Source organism: Triticum dicoccoides, chromosome 6A (assembly GCF_002162155.2).
Source record: "Triticum dicoccoides isolate Atlit2015 ecotype Zavitan chromosome 6A, WEW_v2.0, whole genome shotgun sequence".
NCBI lineage: Eukaryota > Viridiplantae > Streptophyta > Magnoliopsida > Poales > Poaceae > Triticum > Triticum dicoccoides.
This window is the reverse complement of record NC_041390.1, coordinates 625,854,052-625,868,724: the sequence shown is the minus strand read 5'-3', so window position 1 is coordinate 625,868,724 and position 14,673 is coordinate 625,854,052. Positions and strand designations below refer to the sequence as shown.

General features: G+C 46.3%; 3 protein-coding genes across 4 annotated transcripts in view; 2 read left to right on the top strand and 1 right to left on the bottom strand.

Annotated features, from left to right (window-relative positions):
- Positions 1-6,906: 6,906 nt before the first annotated feature.
- On the top strand, positions 6,907-10,706 carry LOC119318651 (electron transfer flavoprotein subunit beta, mitochondrial). Its single transcript, XM_037593231.1, has 4 exons — positions 6,907-7,521; positions 8,455-8,535; positions 10,061-10,155; positions 10,344-10,706. Exons 1-4 carry the CDS (start codon positions 7,156-7,158, stop codon positions 10,567-10,569), a joined length of 768 nt encoding a protein of 255 aa, XP_037449128.1. The 5' UTR covers positions 6,907-7,155; the 3' UTR covers positions 10,570-10,706.
- A 404-nt stretch (positions 10,707-11,110) lies between these two features.
- Positions 11,111-11,814, top strand: LOC119318652. Its single transcript, XM_037593232.1, has one exon. The coding sequence runs from the start codon at positions 11,231-11,233 to the stop codon at positions 11,483-11,485; it is 255 nt and encodes an 84-aa protein (XP_037449129.1). The 5' UTR covers positions 11,111-11,230; the 3' UTR covers positions 11,486-11,814.
- Positions 11,815-12,493: 679 nt separating this feature from the next.
- LOC119318650 overlaps positions 12,494-14,673 on the bottom strand; it is a 5,022-nt gene continuing 2,842 nt past the window's right edge. For both annotated transcript variants that reach the window (XM_037593230.1, XM_037593228.1), the window contains exons 6-9: positions 14,314-14,540; positions 14,167-14,197; positions 13,952-14,080; positions 12,494-13,124 (exon numbers count right to left, since the gene is read on the bottom strand). In XM_037593230.1, coding sequence (XP_037449127.1) covers positions 12,937-13,124; positions 13,952-14,080; positions 14,167-14,197; positions 14,314-14,540 — 575 coding nt within the window. In that variant the 3' untranslated portion in view covers positions 12,494-12,936. The remainder of the gene's footprint in view (positions 13,125-13,951; positions 14,081-14,166; positions 14,198-14,313; positions 14,541-14,673) is intronic.

Genomic DNA, 14,673 nt, shown 5'->3' with positions numbered 1-14,673 from the left:
TTGGCCCGAGCCGGCAAAAAACGGGCTTCTGGGGGCGCGACTGGGCCGTTTTTTTGGCGCCGGCGCGGCAAAAACGCCTGGGGAGGGCCTGTTGGAGGCACGGTCTTACTTGTACAACAAGCCTCCTCCTTTCATGTATAGTTAAGGACATGGCCACCCGTTGTACCTATATTTGTACATGCATATGCACCCGATGATATATCGTTATAACATAATCTCTACATGATATCAGCCTACCTCGACCTAATCTAGCGTCGTCGCCCGGCCGCTTGCTCCTAAGCAGCAGCCGCTGCCGCCGCCGCCGCTAGCTAATCTTCTGCGAGGGCACTCTATACCAGGTGCGGCAGAACACCGGGGTGACCATGTGTTTTCGGTTACTGGCTGGCGGTGTATTCACAATGTCCAGGAACGAGATACTCGTTCTTAGGTATTACCCAGAGCGATGGCCATGCTGGGGTGCGGTGAAGGATCTTGGTGGTTACTCCGTGTTCATCGGCCACAACAACACGACAGTGGTGCAGGCTGAGGCCGCACTGGGAGTAAGGCCCAATTGTGTCTATTGGATAGATTGTGTGCAATGCACGCCGTGGGTGTTTGACATGAGCACGAGAACCTCCAAGCGGTGTCTTCTTCCTCGTAGTGTAGGAACGCCAAGATGTTGTTAACAATGACTGAGACTATACGATGAGTTAAAATCAGTTATTCTCATGTTCTTTGCATATCTAAAGTATTATTTCTTGGTCTTTTACAGGACTTTGATTATTTTTGGCACTCTGCATCAAGATGATGTGCATGCAACGCTTCTCCCCACTTTATGTGTGTCTTACATTTCTATGTTTTTTTTTTGTTTTACTGTAGTGTCCTAATTAACGGCATGTCCTAATTAACGACAAAGGGCCGATCCACCGCCTTTCCTGGCCTGACACAGATCCGCTCCGTTGTGGGCACGCTGGTGGCAAACCAGACTCCGCGGGTATGCGCCGGGGTCGAGGCACTTCTTGAACCATAGCGTGTGTGGGGCGACACGGACGGTGAGGTTGAACTCCGGGTGGAGCATGCGAGGTCGGCGGTGAGGTTCAGGCCAGAGACGTACATGTTTCCTTGTGCATGTTTTAGTGCATGTTTCCTTGTTGGGCGTACAATGCGTGATTTCGTGTGTGTACGTGTTGGACAAGGACCATATATATCACAGACTCGATTGCTTTTTAAATTATATCAGATATATGGATTAGAAGAACCAACAGATCAAGAGATGGTCCATGTGTATATTTCGGAGACAAATTTTGGGTCGCGACTACGTAGATTACAACTTTTTTTCTCTAAACTAGTAAATGCGTGCAAATGCACGCACCTTTTTTTTCGGGTGAAAGACTTGTATTACTCAACTCATACTGTCCTTACAATCATCAACAACTAGCTGTAAATAAACATCGGGACCAGAACCCAACCAAGTCATGGTTCTTCCTTCAGTACGAGCAAATTTAGCTAGACTATTACTAACCTTATTTTGAGAGCGAGATACATGAGTAATATAAGAATCACAAAGACTCGTAAGGTGTTTAATTTCCCTAGTATGAGAGGAGTAAACCGATCTATCCACTCCCTTCCTCTGAATAAGTTTAACACCAACAAATAGAGTCCATTTTGATGATAAAGAGCGAACACAAAGAGTAGTCACGATCGTCGTCGTTCCCGCCGGCGAGGACCGGCTTGCCCGCGCGGTGGCCCATGCGAGCGAGTCCGAGGGACGACCTGGACGGTCGATGGGGGCCATGTCGCCGTTGTCCTGCGCATGTAGATGAGGCAGGGTGAAGGGTGGCGGCGCCGGTCGCAAGGGAGGCCGAAGGGCGTGGAAAAGCTAGATCCGGGCAGGAGGATGGACGCCGGCGGCTTGGGGACACGTATCCCGCGGATCTGAGCCGCCGCCGGCGAACTCGAAGGCGGCGGCGGCGCGACCACGTCCGTGGTGGTGGTAGCGGCAGTGGTGAGGCTCCTTGCGTACTACTGCTTCTGGCCAGGAAAAAAGAACTAAGATGCGGGGGAGAAAGAGAAAGCGAAAGGAGGGAGGAGGAGAGGTGCGCTGCGGGGAGGCGCTAGAGCTTTAGTGTAGGGCAGCGTGCGCGAGGACGCGAAGGTGGATCGGGCACTAAGAAGAGAGGAAGGGAATCGGGGGACGTGGCTGAGAGCATCTCTAGCAGATCCCATATAACTCCGACGAACTGCGTTTTCCCAGACATTATGCAGGACGGCTCAAAGAAAACCCGGCCCGCGCAGATCTTGCAAACGAGGCTCGGCCCTTTTTTTTACATGTGCCCTGTAAATCGACCGGCTTTCCGGTATATTTGCGGGGCGTGGGGTGATTTTAGGATTCCTATCCGGCATTCCCTGCATCCATCTCCGCCGCAAAATCCACCCCTCCAGCTGCGATTTTCGGTGCCTCCGGCCACAGGATCTTGGCGGCAATGGCTGAAGGAAATATGCCCTAGAGGCAATAATAAAGTTATTATTTATTTTCTTATATCATGATAAATGTTTATTATTCATGTTAGAATTGTATTAACCGAAAACATAATACATGTGTGAATACATAGACAAACAGAGTGTCACTAGTATGCCTCTACTTGACTAGCTCGTTGAATCAAAGATGGTTAAGTTTCCTAGCCATAGACATGAGTTGTCATTTGATTAACGGGGTCACATCATTAGAGAATGATGTGATTGACTTGACCCATTCCGTTAGCATAGCACTTGATCGTTTAGTTTGTTGCTATTGCTTTCTTCATGACTTATACATGTTCCTATGACTATGAAATTATGCAACTCCCGTTTACCGGAGAAACACTTTGTGTGCTACCAAACTTCACAACGTAACTAGGTGATTATAAAGGTGCTCTACAGGTGTCTCCGAAGGTACTTGTTGGGTTGGCGTATTTCGAGATTAGGATTTGTCACTCCGATTGTCGGAGAGGTATCTCTGGACCCTCTCGGTAATGCACATCACTTAAGCCTTGCAAGCATTGCAACTAATGAGTTAGTTGCGGGATGATGTATTACGGAACGAGTAAAGAGATTTGCCGGTAACGAGATTGAACTAGGTATTGAGATACCGACGATCGAATCTCGGGCAAGTAACATACCGACGACAAAGGGAACAACGTATGTTGTTATGCGGTCTGACCGATAAAGATCTTCGTAGAATATGTAGGAGCCAATATGAGCATCCAGGTTCTGCTATTGGTTATTGACCGGAGACGTGTCTCGGTCATGTCTACATAGTTCTCGAACCCGTAGGGTCCGCACGCTTAACGCTACGATGACAGTTATATTATGAGTTTATATGTTTTGATGTACCGAAGGTTGTTAGGAGTCCCGGATGTGATCACGAACATGACGAGGAGTCTTGAAATGGTCGAGACATGAAGATTGATATATTGGAAGCCTATGTTTGGATATCGGAAGTGTTCCGGGTGAAATCGGGATTTTACCGGAGTACCGGGAGGTTACCGGAACCCCCAGGGGCTTAATGGGCCTACATGGGCCTTAGTGGAAAAGGAGGGAAGCAAGGAAAGTGTGGGGCGCGCCCCCCAAAGGCCCAAACCGAATTGGTTTAGGGCAAAGGGGGTCGGCCCCCCTCTTTCCTTCTTCCCCCCTCCCAAGTCCTATTCCAACTAGGAAAGGGGGGAGTCCTACTCCCGGTGAGAGCATGACTCCTCCTGGCGCACCCCAAGGCTGGCCGCACCTCTCCCCCCTTGCTCCTTTATATATAGGGGCAGGGGGCACCTCTAGACACAAGTTGATCAAGTTGATCGTCTCTTAGCCGTGTGTGGTGCCCCCTTCCACCATAGTCCACCTCGATAATACTGTAGCGGTGCTTAGGCGAAGCCCTGTGTCGGTAGAACATCAACATCGTCACCACGCCATCGTGCTGACGAAACTCTCCCTCAACACTCGGCTGGATCGGAGTTCGAGGGACGTCATCAGGCTGAACGTGTGCTGAACTCGGAGGTGCCGTACGTTCGGTACTTGATCGGTCGGATCGTGAAGACGTACGACTACATCAACCGCGTTGTGCTAACGCTTTCGCTTACGGTCTACGAGGTACGTGGACAACACTCTCCCCTCTCGTTGCTATGCATCACCATGATCTTGAGTGTGCGTAGGAATTTTTTTGAAATTACTATGTTCCCCAACAATGGCGTCAACGGGTGCAAGGCGTGCCGGCAGTGGGGGTTTCGGCAGGCGCAGTAGGTTTGTCGGCCGCAAGCGTCGCAACAACGACGAGGCCGGCAGCTCCTCCCTCCTCCCTCCCGTGTCGGACAAGCAAAGGGAGGCAGCGTGCACCCGCGGCACGAAGTCCCGCAGCGCCGGCTCGCGGGCGTGGGTGACTTTCTGGCGCCTCGGGAGGTTCTTCGACTCATCCTTCCAGCGACTCCGGGTGGCCGAGACCGCGTAGTGGCAGGCGAGGGAGGCCGCCGCTGAAGATGCAGCTACAGCCGTGCGCCTGCCGGAGCTCCGGGAGGAGTATCAACTCCAACAGATGCTCCCTAGCACCCTGATCTACCACACCCTCAACAGCAACGAGCCCCTGCCACGCGGCTCCGACGACGAGGGCGACGACGGCGACTCCGGCCCCAGTGCCGACGCATAGAACAAGTATGGATTATTAGAAATAGAACCCCATGTAGTATGAACTAGTTTAATTTTTGTATGAACTATGTTTAATTAAGCTTGTATGAACTATGTGTGGAACTCCGGTGATGTTATGGCGCGAACTACTAGTTTTAAAATCGAGTTGAATTCCGATGATGTATGCGGGGTCTGTTCTGTCTCCACATCAGTCGTCTCTCAAATTTTGTTTACGGGAATTTCACGGATCATTTGGTTGCGGGATCTGTTAGAAATGCTCTGAAAAGATAAGGTTGGAGGGAACAGCGGTGCCAGGGCCAGACAACACGGGTCGCCTGCGCGCGAGACAGCTGGTGTCCAAGCAGGCTGAAATCCGCTTGATTCTCGCCGTGCAAACCACACATTGAGGAAAGAAGAATTAATTCAGCGCGGATTAAATCGCTTAATTCTCGCCGTTGCATGCACACGATTGGCGGGCTTGGTTCTACATTTTATTTTCTTCTTGGTGAAGTTTTTTTATGGTTAATCTTTTGGATGAAGTTACATGTATAGGATTGACGGGTTTGATTCTATATTTTTCTTCTTCTTGAAGTTAGATTTCCATCTGTTTCTGTTTTTGACATACTCATCGTGACTACATAGGTGACCTTACACGGCGGAAACTTATATGTTTGAATGCCTAATGAAATAAATAAATAAATAATCTTTGAGCACTGCTGGTATATGTGTGCATAGTAAACTATCGGCGCCAAAACGTATGTATTTATATGTCATGGCCGTAGAGTCTTTAATCGTTCTCAATAAAAACTCAATGTTTTATAAAAATATTTGCAAATAGTATAAAATATTCATGATTTCAAAAAGTGTTCATGATTTTTTTAAACGTAAATTTATAAAAATGTTCATGATTTCAAATATGTTTATGAGTTTAAAAACTGTTCATAATTTTTAAAAATCGTTCACGATTTCATGAAAATATTTGCAAGTTTGAAACGATGTTGGAAAAAGGAAATAGAATAAAAAATAGGACATAAAAGAAATACTAAAAAAACCCGGTTCAAAGAAGATTCTAAAACCTTCCCAAACCAATGAGGAAGAAATCCAAAAATGGGCCAGTCCAAAACTGGATTGAAAGCAGGGTAGTCGCTAAGCGCCAAATAGGAAACTCCATGGAGTAGTGGCTGGAAAAATACGTTTTACATAGATGAATCCCCCAAACCTGGGCCGGCCCAGACGGTAGCGGATGGAAAAAATATGGTTAGAAATCCCCACCTAGGTTGCAAATATAATGAGAAAGAGAGTGATAGTGTATCTTGGTGATGCAACAAAATGTGATTATAGTCATTGAAGATTATAATTTTTTTCCATTACAACGCACATCCCTTGCTGGTTAAAGGTAATGACTGAACATGGACTCTGGTAATAACCGGAGACACAAAAACCTTACATCTAACCCGGCTATTGCTGGCTATCAAAAAATAAAAGAGAGAAACAAAGAACAACCACCATCATTGATTCAAGAATTTGTTTTGCATATCTTGATAATGCATGATGCATCATGGTTTTTTTAATAGAATACAATTGAAGTGGTTTATATATACGAACACACACTCATTTTTATGAACATACACATGTATATCCTATCCTTACGAGCACCTCTAAGAATCTGAGTCGGCATAGCATCTTGAGGGCTTCTTTGATTTAAAGGAATTTTATAGGATTTCTGGAGGATTGAAATCCTTAGGATTTTTTCCTATGTTGGTCCTTTGATTCATAGGATTGGATCCCATAGGAAATTTTCCTATGGAATCTTCTGTACTACATTTCATAGGAAATTTAACATCCACTCGAACCTCTTTTTACAATTCCTTTATTTTTCCCGTGGCATCAAACAATCATTGCTAATTTTATAGGATTCAAATGGGCATGCCACTCCAACCCTACACTTTTCCTATTCCTATGTTTTCAAAATCCTACGAATCAAAGAGGCCCTGAGATATTACGAATTCATCATAGGGGCCTTGCAGTCAACAGAAACGTCTCCTCCCATCGAGGGAATATCGCCGGAAGCCTGAAATAAACCTAGGAATATTGTGAGCATCAATGTCAAATCTAAAACTTGAACCTTGATGGGCTGAGGATACCATTGTCGTCCTAACCATCCAATCATTTGTTGTTGGTTCCCTGTTTTTTCCAAAGCCTTTGCTCAGAAATTAAATTAAGAGTCTGAAAAGTGTTGAGATTTGTGGGTGAGCACTGATGACTCAGCAGTAGTAGTGAGACGATACAACTCGCAACTGCTTTGCTTGGATGCTCTGCTCTGTTCTGCCTCAAGCGCTCTCCCCAACTCTCCTCCCCTCCACCGCCGGTCCGCCGCCGCGACAGCTCGCCGTGGCCTCCGACCCCAAGACGGACTGCCGATCTCCTCTGCTCGGGCCTAGGGGACTGGGATCGGAAACCGGGGCAAGTGCCGGTACTGATTGACACCGAGCAGAGCGCATCGCCATCGCCATTGCCGGCGGCGGCGGCATGAAGATCCTGGTGGCGGTGAAGCGGGTGGTGGACTACGCGGTGAAGGTGCGGGTCCGGCCGGACCGGACGGGCGTCGACACGGCCAGCGTCAAGATGTCCATGAACCCCTTCTGCGAGATCGCCGTGGAGGAGGCGCTGCGGCTGCGCGAGGCCGGCGCCGCCTCCGAGGTCGTCGCCGCCACCGTCGGCCCCGCGCAGGCCGCCGACACGCTCCGCACCGCGCTCGCCATGGGCGCCGACCGCGCCGTCCACGTCCTCCACGACCCCGGCCCCGCCCGCCCGCTCCTCCCGCTCGCCGTCGCCAAGATCCTCCGCGCCCTCGCGCTCCAGGAGAACCCCGGCCTCCTCATCCTCGGCAAGCAGGTCCGTACTCCCGCACCGCCACCGTCCAAGATTTCACCTTGATTCACTCAGTTTTGCCTGCTCTTCCATGTCTCTGAACTCTGAACTGTTAGCTGGAACAAAGTTCAGAACTGCGACCAAATCTTATGGACAGCACATGCCCAACATCATCACATCCACTGCTTATATAACACCTGAATCCTTAGTTTCACTGTTTGAAGTTAAACAATAATTTTGTCGAAAACAGAGTTGACAGAAACCAGCTCAATCACCAGCTTCTTGCTGATCTAGTCAGGTAGCGTAGCTGTAAAATATAGGATGAAAGTGTTCTCATCTCACATTCTGCACGGTACATAGTTCGTAGTACTATTTTGGACAGGAAATATGGGGGGTGTTACTTAGATATGCTAGTTGTATCTCAGATGTTCAAGACAGGAATTCTCTTATCTTTCTGGGGATATTAGTGGAATTATACATGTCTATTTCACTGTCTGTTCATTAGACAGGATAACAGGGAAATATATAACACTCCAATGGTTTGATTGTCAGTCATGCATAAACCACTCTATTGCTCAAATTGAAATGTTTCTCCTACCGTTTCGGGGTCAAAAAACATTTGGAGTGTTTAAGGGATTTTAGGGATAAATTTATTGCTCGAAATATTTTTGTGATTGCCTGAAGGGCGTAGATGTCTGCGTTTGTTTTCTTCCTGCTGACTTAGTTGCTTACTTTGTTTAACATTAACATAGTTGTGTGCTGGTGTTTGCTTGGACTTTTTGCATGTCCTCTTTTGTAACAACTCATCGCCAAGAAATAATTACAGAAGCTTTACTGCTAAGGTTTTTCATGAAGAATGAGAACAAAGGACAGACAACAAGAAGAAGTGTGAAGAAAGTTTAGATTTGGAGTGTATCTGTTCATAATCATAACTTCTACTTCCATCTGTAATTACAGGCAATTGATGATGATTGCAACCAAACAGGACAAATGCTAGCTGCATTGCTCAACTGGCCACAGGGTACCTTCGCATCAAAGGTTTGCTGTTGTTTATTCTTTTCAGATATCAGCAATGTCAGTATGTCACCAATAAGATCATTCATTGAGAGTTTTTCTAAGAGGGTGTTTCATGAAGGTTTTTGTCATTGCACACGGTGATTTTGGTTAACACCTAATCTTCTCATTCTTGTCCAAATAAGCACTGTAACTGTACGCATCTTTTCTATTACAATTTGAATAACTAATGGGTACTAGTATGGATTTTAATTGCATTTAGATTCTAGAAATACATATTTTTAAAACTGATGTTGCGTATTAACTTGAAACATATATTGATTATGCTCACACAGAACCTCAGCCAACACACATGTTGGGACTGAACCCTGCAAAACACCACCACACAACACCTTACCCCTTTTACTTTGCGATGAATTTTCTCCACCTTGAAAAGAGGGACCTCCTGGAGAAGGAATTTTATTTCTTGAGTAATGGTTCTGATTGCAGAAACATCACTCACCTTGCACTTCAATGCTTCAACCACTAAGCTGCAATCACTCTCCAAGACCGCTGGGGCATTATATATCACTACCTTGCCAACCGCTTCGAGGAAGGCCAGAGCTTCGGCTTCCTCTGCACTAGCACAGAGTTTGATCATACCCCATGCCACGATAATAACCTTCCCATTCATGTACCGCAGCAACACACCCCATGCTGCTTCTTTTGTATTGCCAAGGAAACTGGAAACAAGATTCAGTTTTAGCCAGCCATCATCTGGAGGTTTCCAAATGATTTGATCTTCGGCCAGAAGTTTGCATGACTCCTGAATATGGCACTCAATAGCTACTTTGCCTTTGCTATCGCTCTCACTTCTCTCCTCCTTTATATCTTGGAGTGTGCATCCCCTTTAGCAAACAAACACATCTTTTAAGCATGCCGCAGAAGAAAGAGAAGCATTTCGCCTGGGGCGCTGTCCAACAGCACAGGGAACCATTCATGGCGTGAGTACCACAGCTGCCCCTCTGGTGGAAGTTCAAACCGCAGAGCAGGAGCCTTTGTTTATGTCCTCACTGCATGGAAGCAGCTCTCCTCTGTACCACGGATAGTATAAGTTGGAAGCACATTTCTCAATCTTCTGCTTCGGTTTTGTTACACAGCCAAAGTATTCGTAGTTAATCTCCAGGCAAAACTCTGATTTTTGGGGGGGAGCTTGTGCTTTTGGACTAGGTTCCAAAGGGTTCTATCACTCACAAGCTGAGCACTAGAAGTAACTATTTTTAGTGAGGAAAGAACTTGCTGTTATCACAGACTCAACAGTTTTCAAATTCTTATGTGACCCCACTTCCCTAGAAGCATTTAATTTCATTTTGTGGGCCAAATAAGGTGAAGCAACAAGGGATGCAAATCTGATGAAATTGTTCCCTTAAAATAGCGAAAAAGAAAATCGATCTTGACCATCTCTTTTGTTGTGATGTCTTATGTATTTGTTGTCAGATTTCTATGCCAATGGTTCTCAAGATTCTGTTTAACAGAAAATTGTAGTTAAAGGTGGCTTTTACTTTGTCAGGTGATAATTGACAAGGATAAGCAAAGAGCTACTGTTGAGCGAGAGGTCGATGGTGGAACCGAGACAATCTGCTTGGATCTACCAGCAGTGATCACGTATGCTCCGTTACACGTCTGTGTTTCTTATTTTCAGTAGACTGCTCGTTGGTCATAGAAGCACAGTGGTAGTCAATATTATTTTCATAGCTGAAATGTTCAGTCCTAGCGCTCACAAAGCCAACTGTTTGGTTCCCATTTATGCGACTTGGTCTGAACTAATATACACCATGGTTTCTGCTCTGCAGCACTGATCTGAGACTGAACCAGCCCCGGTACGCGACGCTGCCCAACATAATGAAGGCAAAGTCGAAGGTGATCAAGAAAGTCACCCCCGCAGACCTGAACGTCGATGTCAGGTCAGACATGGAGGTGCTCCGGGTGGACGAGCCGCCAAAGAGGAAAGCCGGTGTGATCCTCTCGTCCGTTGACGAGCTCCTTGACAAACTGAAAAACGAAGCCCGCGTCCTGTAACTGTTGACACATGTACATTCAAATAAATTGCGACTCCAGATGCTCTTATCATTTGCAGATGAAAATAAGGAGATGCTAATCCATTGTGTCCAGCGGTTGTTTTTAATAAAATGCATGACTTATGGAGTGTTTCTGAATTGAGTGGAAACTGAACTGGTTATGTGTTGCTGGGCCTTAACCAGATCTGTGCTTGTGTTTAGCCGGGCCGCAAACAGGCTTGTAGATGGGCTGTCATGCGACCAAAATACAACCGTTGAATGAGATGGGAGCATGGGAAGGGAGCAGGCAAGCCGGATCTCTAATGCGTGCCTCGCACATTAAAGCCGTGCGCCAAACCACACACCCTCTGGCTGGACCGATGATGACGCCTTCATTTCTTTTTGAATTTATGATGATGATATAGTACTTCATGTAATTTTGCGCAAAAAGATATGTGTCATCGTTAGTATGGTTTTCATGGATTTTATATTTGGTATGCTGTTAATGTGAGAAAAGAAACACTCGAAAAAAATGAGAGAAGAAAAGAAGGGGTTGGGGTTGGGGAGAAGTATCCCGTGGATCTCGCCAAGTCCCCATTCTCCTCCCCTCTCCTCCAGCGAGTCCTCTCTGCTCTCGCCTAGTCGCCTCCCCCTCTCACCCAACCCTATCGAGCAGATCGCCGATGGATCAGGGCTGGGCGAGCTGGTTCGGCGCCGGCGTCACGTCCGCCTTCTTCGCCTCGCTCGAGCGCTGCTCCTGCATCAACCTCTCCACCGACGACGACGACGACGACGCCGAGGAGGCCAACGACCGCCCCCTCATGCTCGCCGCCCCCTCCGACCAGCCCCAGCTCGACACCGCCCCCGCCCCCGCCGTCGCCGCCGGCAAGGAGGAGGAGCAGGAGCAGGAGCAGGGGCCTCCCCTCCCGCCCGTGTGACCCGCTCCCTCCCTCCATCCATCGCTTGCGTACGCCTTACTCTCCTCGTCCTCTGCTCTAGATCTGATGATGAACTGCTGCTCCTCGCTCGTGGCCGACTAATAAATCCTGTCGATTTTGCTGCTGGCCGGCCATGTTTTAATTAATTGGATTACTAGTATGTCTATCTGTGTGTGTGTGTGTAAGCCATTACCATGCCTGTTGTTTGTGTTCATGTGAATATCATCATGCCGTCGTGTGGTAATTTCTTTCGTAGCAGATGGATGGATGTGTCGGATGGATCATGGATCAATCTCTATATATCTGTTGTTGAATTGCTGCCCTGTGAATGAATGGTTCTACGCTCCGTGATGAACGGATCGACATCATGTTGGATGTTTTTGCTGTTGGATTGAAGGCACTGCCAGGTCCAGTGCCAGATGCTTTCTGGAAATAGGAGAGATGAATACATGAGTAAAAATACCCCCTCCGAGCCAAAGAATGCATGTCTGCACCCCTCGCTAGCTAGCTAGTAACGTGGTGACTGACCGCTTGGGTCTGAATCTGCACGCTCCGTTATCATTCTTTTGTGTGCAGAGTCGACGAAGATGACGGAGAAGCTCTGCAAGCCGGCGTAAAGAGGAGGAAGAAGAAGGCAGGATCTATCGCCCACTCATCTCCAGGAGAGCACGCCGCCGCCGCCGCAGAGGTTTCCTGGGAGGATTTTAGATGGCGTCAGATGCAACAAGCAACAACTTCTTCTTTCTCATGGGGTCTCTCCACCGTTCCATTGCATAACAAGGAAACCACAAAGTTAATACAAGGTTCAGAAACCACACACTCAAACATAAGGTTAACTAACCAGATCCCAGCAAAACATACTCTACAAAAGCTTTTTTCTTTTTCTTTTCATGTTTCTCTTGCGAAGGTCATCCCTGCGCATGATTTTATTCTGAGCAAAACGCCAAAAAGACATACAAAAATATATGGATCTCGGGAGGGGCCTTAATCTTCCAAACAACAGGTAAATGAACTGGGATGACCCCCTAAAACTGATAATAATCTTATTTATTTATTTTCAAACGAAGATAATAATCTTATAAGGACAACTACTAGAAGAGAAAGCAGCCACTAGCCACATATTGACAAACAATCCGGTCCTCATCACCAGTAAACACAATGATCCGAGCAATACCTTCAAACTCATGCCACCGTTGCATCAACTCATCGTTACGGCTCCTCCTAACAGCGCACATAACCCGTTGGCCATCCCAGATATCAGCCAGTCTTGCCTTGCTCATTAACTATGCAGTACGACTCCCAAGATTCAGCAGCTAAAGGAACAGACCGAAACCATCTTCGGCCATCCCGAAATACCAAGGACAGTTCCTTCTGCCAACAGGCAACAGTAGATCAGTTTCAGTCATGTCACATCTACCTAGAGCTCTACAGCATCAAGTCACGGCGATCATTCATCGGCCTCGCCTGAGGAGGCTCAATATCCGCTCGAAGAACATAGGGAACATGTCCATGCTGAACCGTATGTCCTGCACTTTCATCCACTTCAAAGCCATCTCCTCCAGGGTGCCCAGCGAGGAGTATTTGTAGGCCCATTCACCACCATCCGCTTGCTCCAACCATGTAAGGCTGAAATCATAACCTGCAATAAATGACTTGAACATCTCAGTTAAGATTGCATTACCACCTTTATTATACATGATAATATGCTATTTTTATTTTATGCTCAGAGTTCTATTGGTGGCGCAAAATGAAACATCCACTGATGAAAAATCATCATATGCTAGGTACTTGCTTCCCTGTTGACAAACAAAGGCACATGTTTATCGCCAGAATATAAATGTAAAAACATATTTGCCACATGTTGGTGATAGCAATATAAGAGGTAACATGCCACTTCAACATACAACTATCTATCACTGACAGGAACATAGCCTCAATCAACATCAAAATTTCAGAGCCGTAATTACGACATGTGCTGGTAACAACAACTAAAGGTCAAAATAAACTCTCTTCTGAGTCCATTCTCTAACATCAGGTACTCGCCATTGTCTGTCACTGTGACAATATTGTGCGCATGGCCCTGCATCTAATAAAGTCCACACAAGTATAAACTGTTTAAAATGCAAGGCTGGATCAAAGAGGGACTATGATACAAAAGAGGTACACAATTCTCACTACAAGGCAAGCTGTCACTGAATGTGTATTTAGGTACCACATTTTGCAGTTTAAGCTACAGAGGCAGCTACAGAAGAAGTCCACACTTTTCAAGTTACAGAGGCAGCTACTCTAAACACAACTGCTCTCCAGATATCCAGCCTGCCCAGTTACATATAAAATAACATGCATGAATGTAAGTAAAATATCAAGGCCAAAATGTAAAATGCAAACCATAAATAACCCCCGTGTCACATTCTACTAATGTGCTGTAGCAAATTAAACAATGCGAGCACTGGTGTTTGCAGGTACCAGTAGCCTCATGATGGATTGAAAGTGAGAGTCCTTCTCTTTCATCCTTCAGTGAAAACTTCATGCCAACTAAAGATTCAAGCAGCATATGATACACACAAGAACGAGAATTTTCATCTGTCCCACTCCCTGAAAGCAACAGACTTACAAGTCAAACCAATTTACAGGCATGAGAAGAAACACAAACTGCAATCCACTCGTACATTATCACTAACCTGAGCTGCAAACACCTCTTCTACAGCAGTCCTGCTACAGAACAACACAAGCCATGAAAAAAGGCTTAGCAAACAATATAAAGCTCAAGATAATCATTTATCCTTGCATACTTCTACACTACCAGCAAAGTAGTTTCAACAACTTGCCTCTCTAGCTTCATCCTGAAAGCTACCATGGTGGGCAATGGCTTTCACACTGGACTGTACTGTATTCTTTCTGTTTGACACTGGTGTCCTTGCAGATGAAACAGGAGTTTGCTTCTGTATGACTTCATTTATTGTCTCAGGAGACACTAGAGCTGTATGATCATTTGTGTCACTCTTCTCAGCCAAGAGACGCTTAAGCCTCAAAATTTCAGTTTCAAACTCCTTTGCTGCATAAGAAAAGAAGAACAGAATAAACAAAATTGCAGCTAAATCAACTTGGTTATCACCAAAAAGAATGAAAGATAGAATTTTCCACAACTCGCTGCTGCACCCACACCTCACTTCTAGAACAAGAACCCA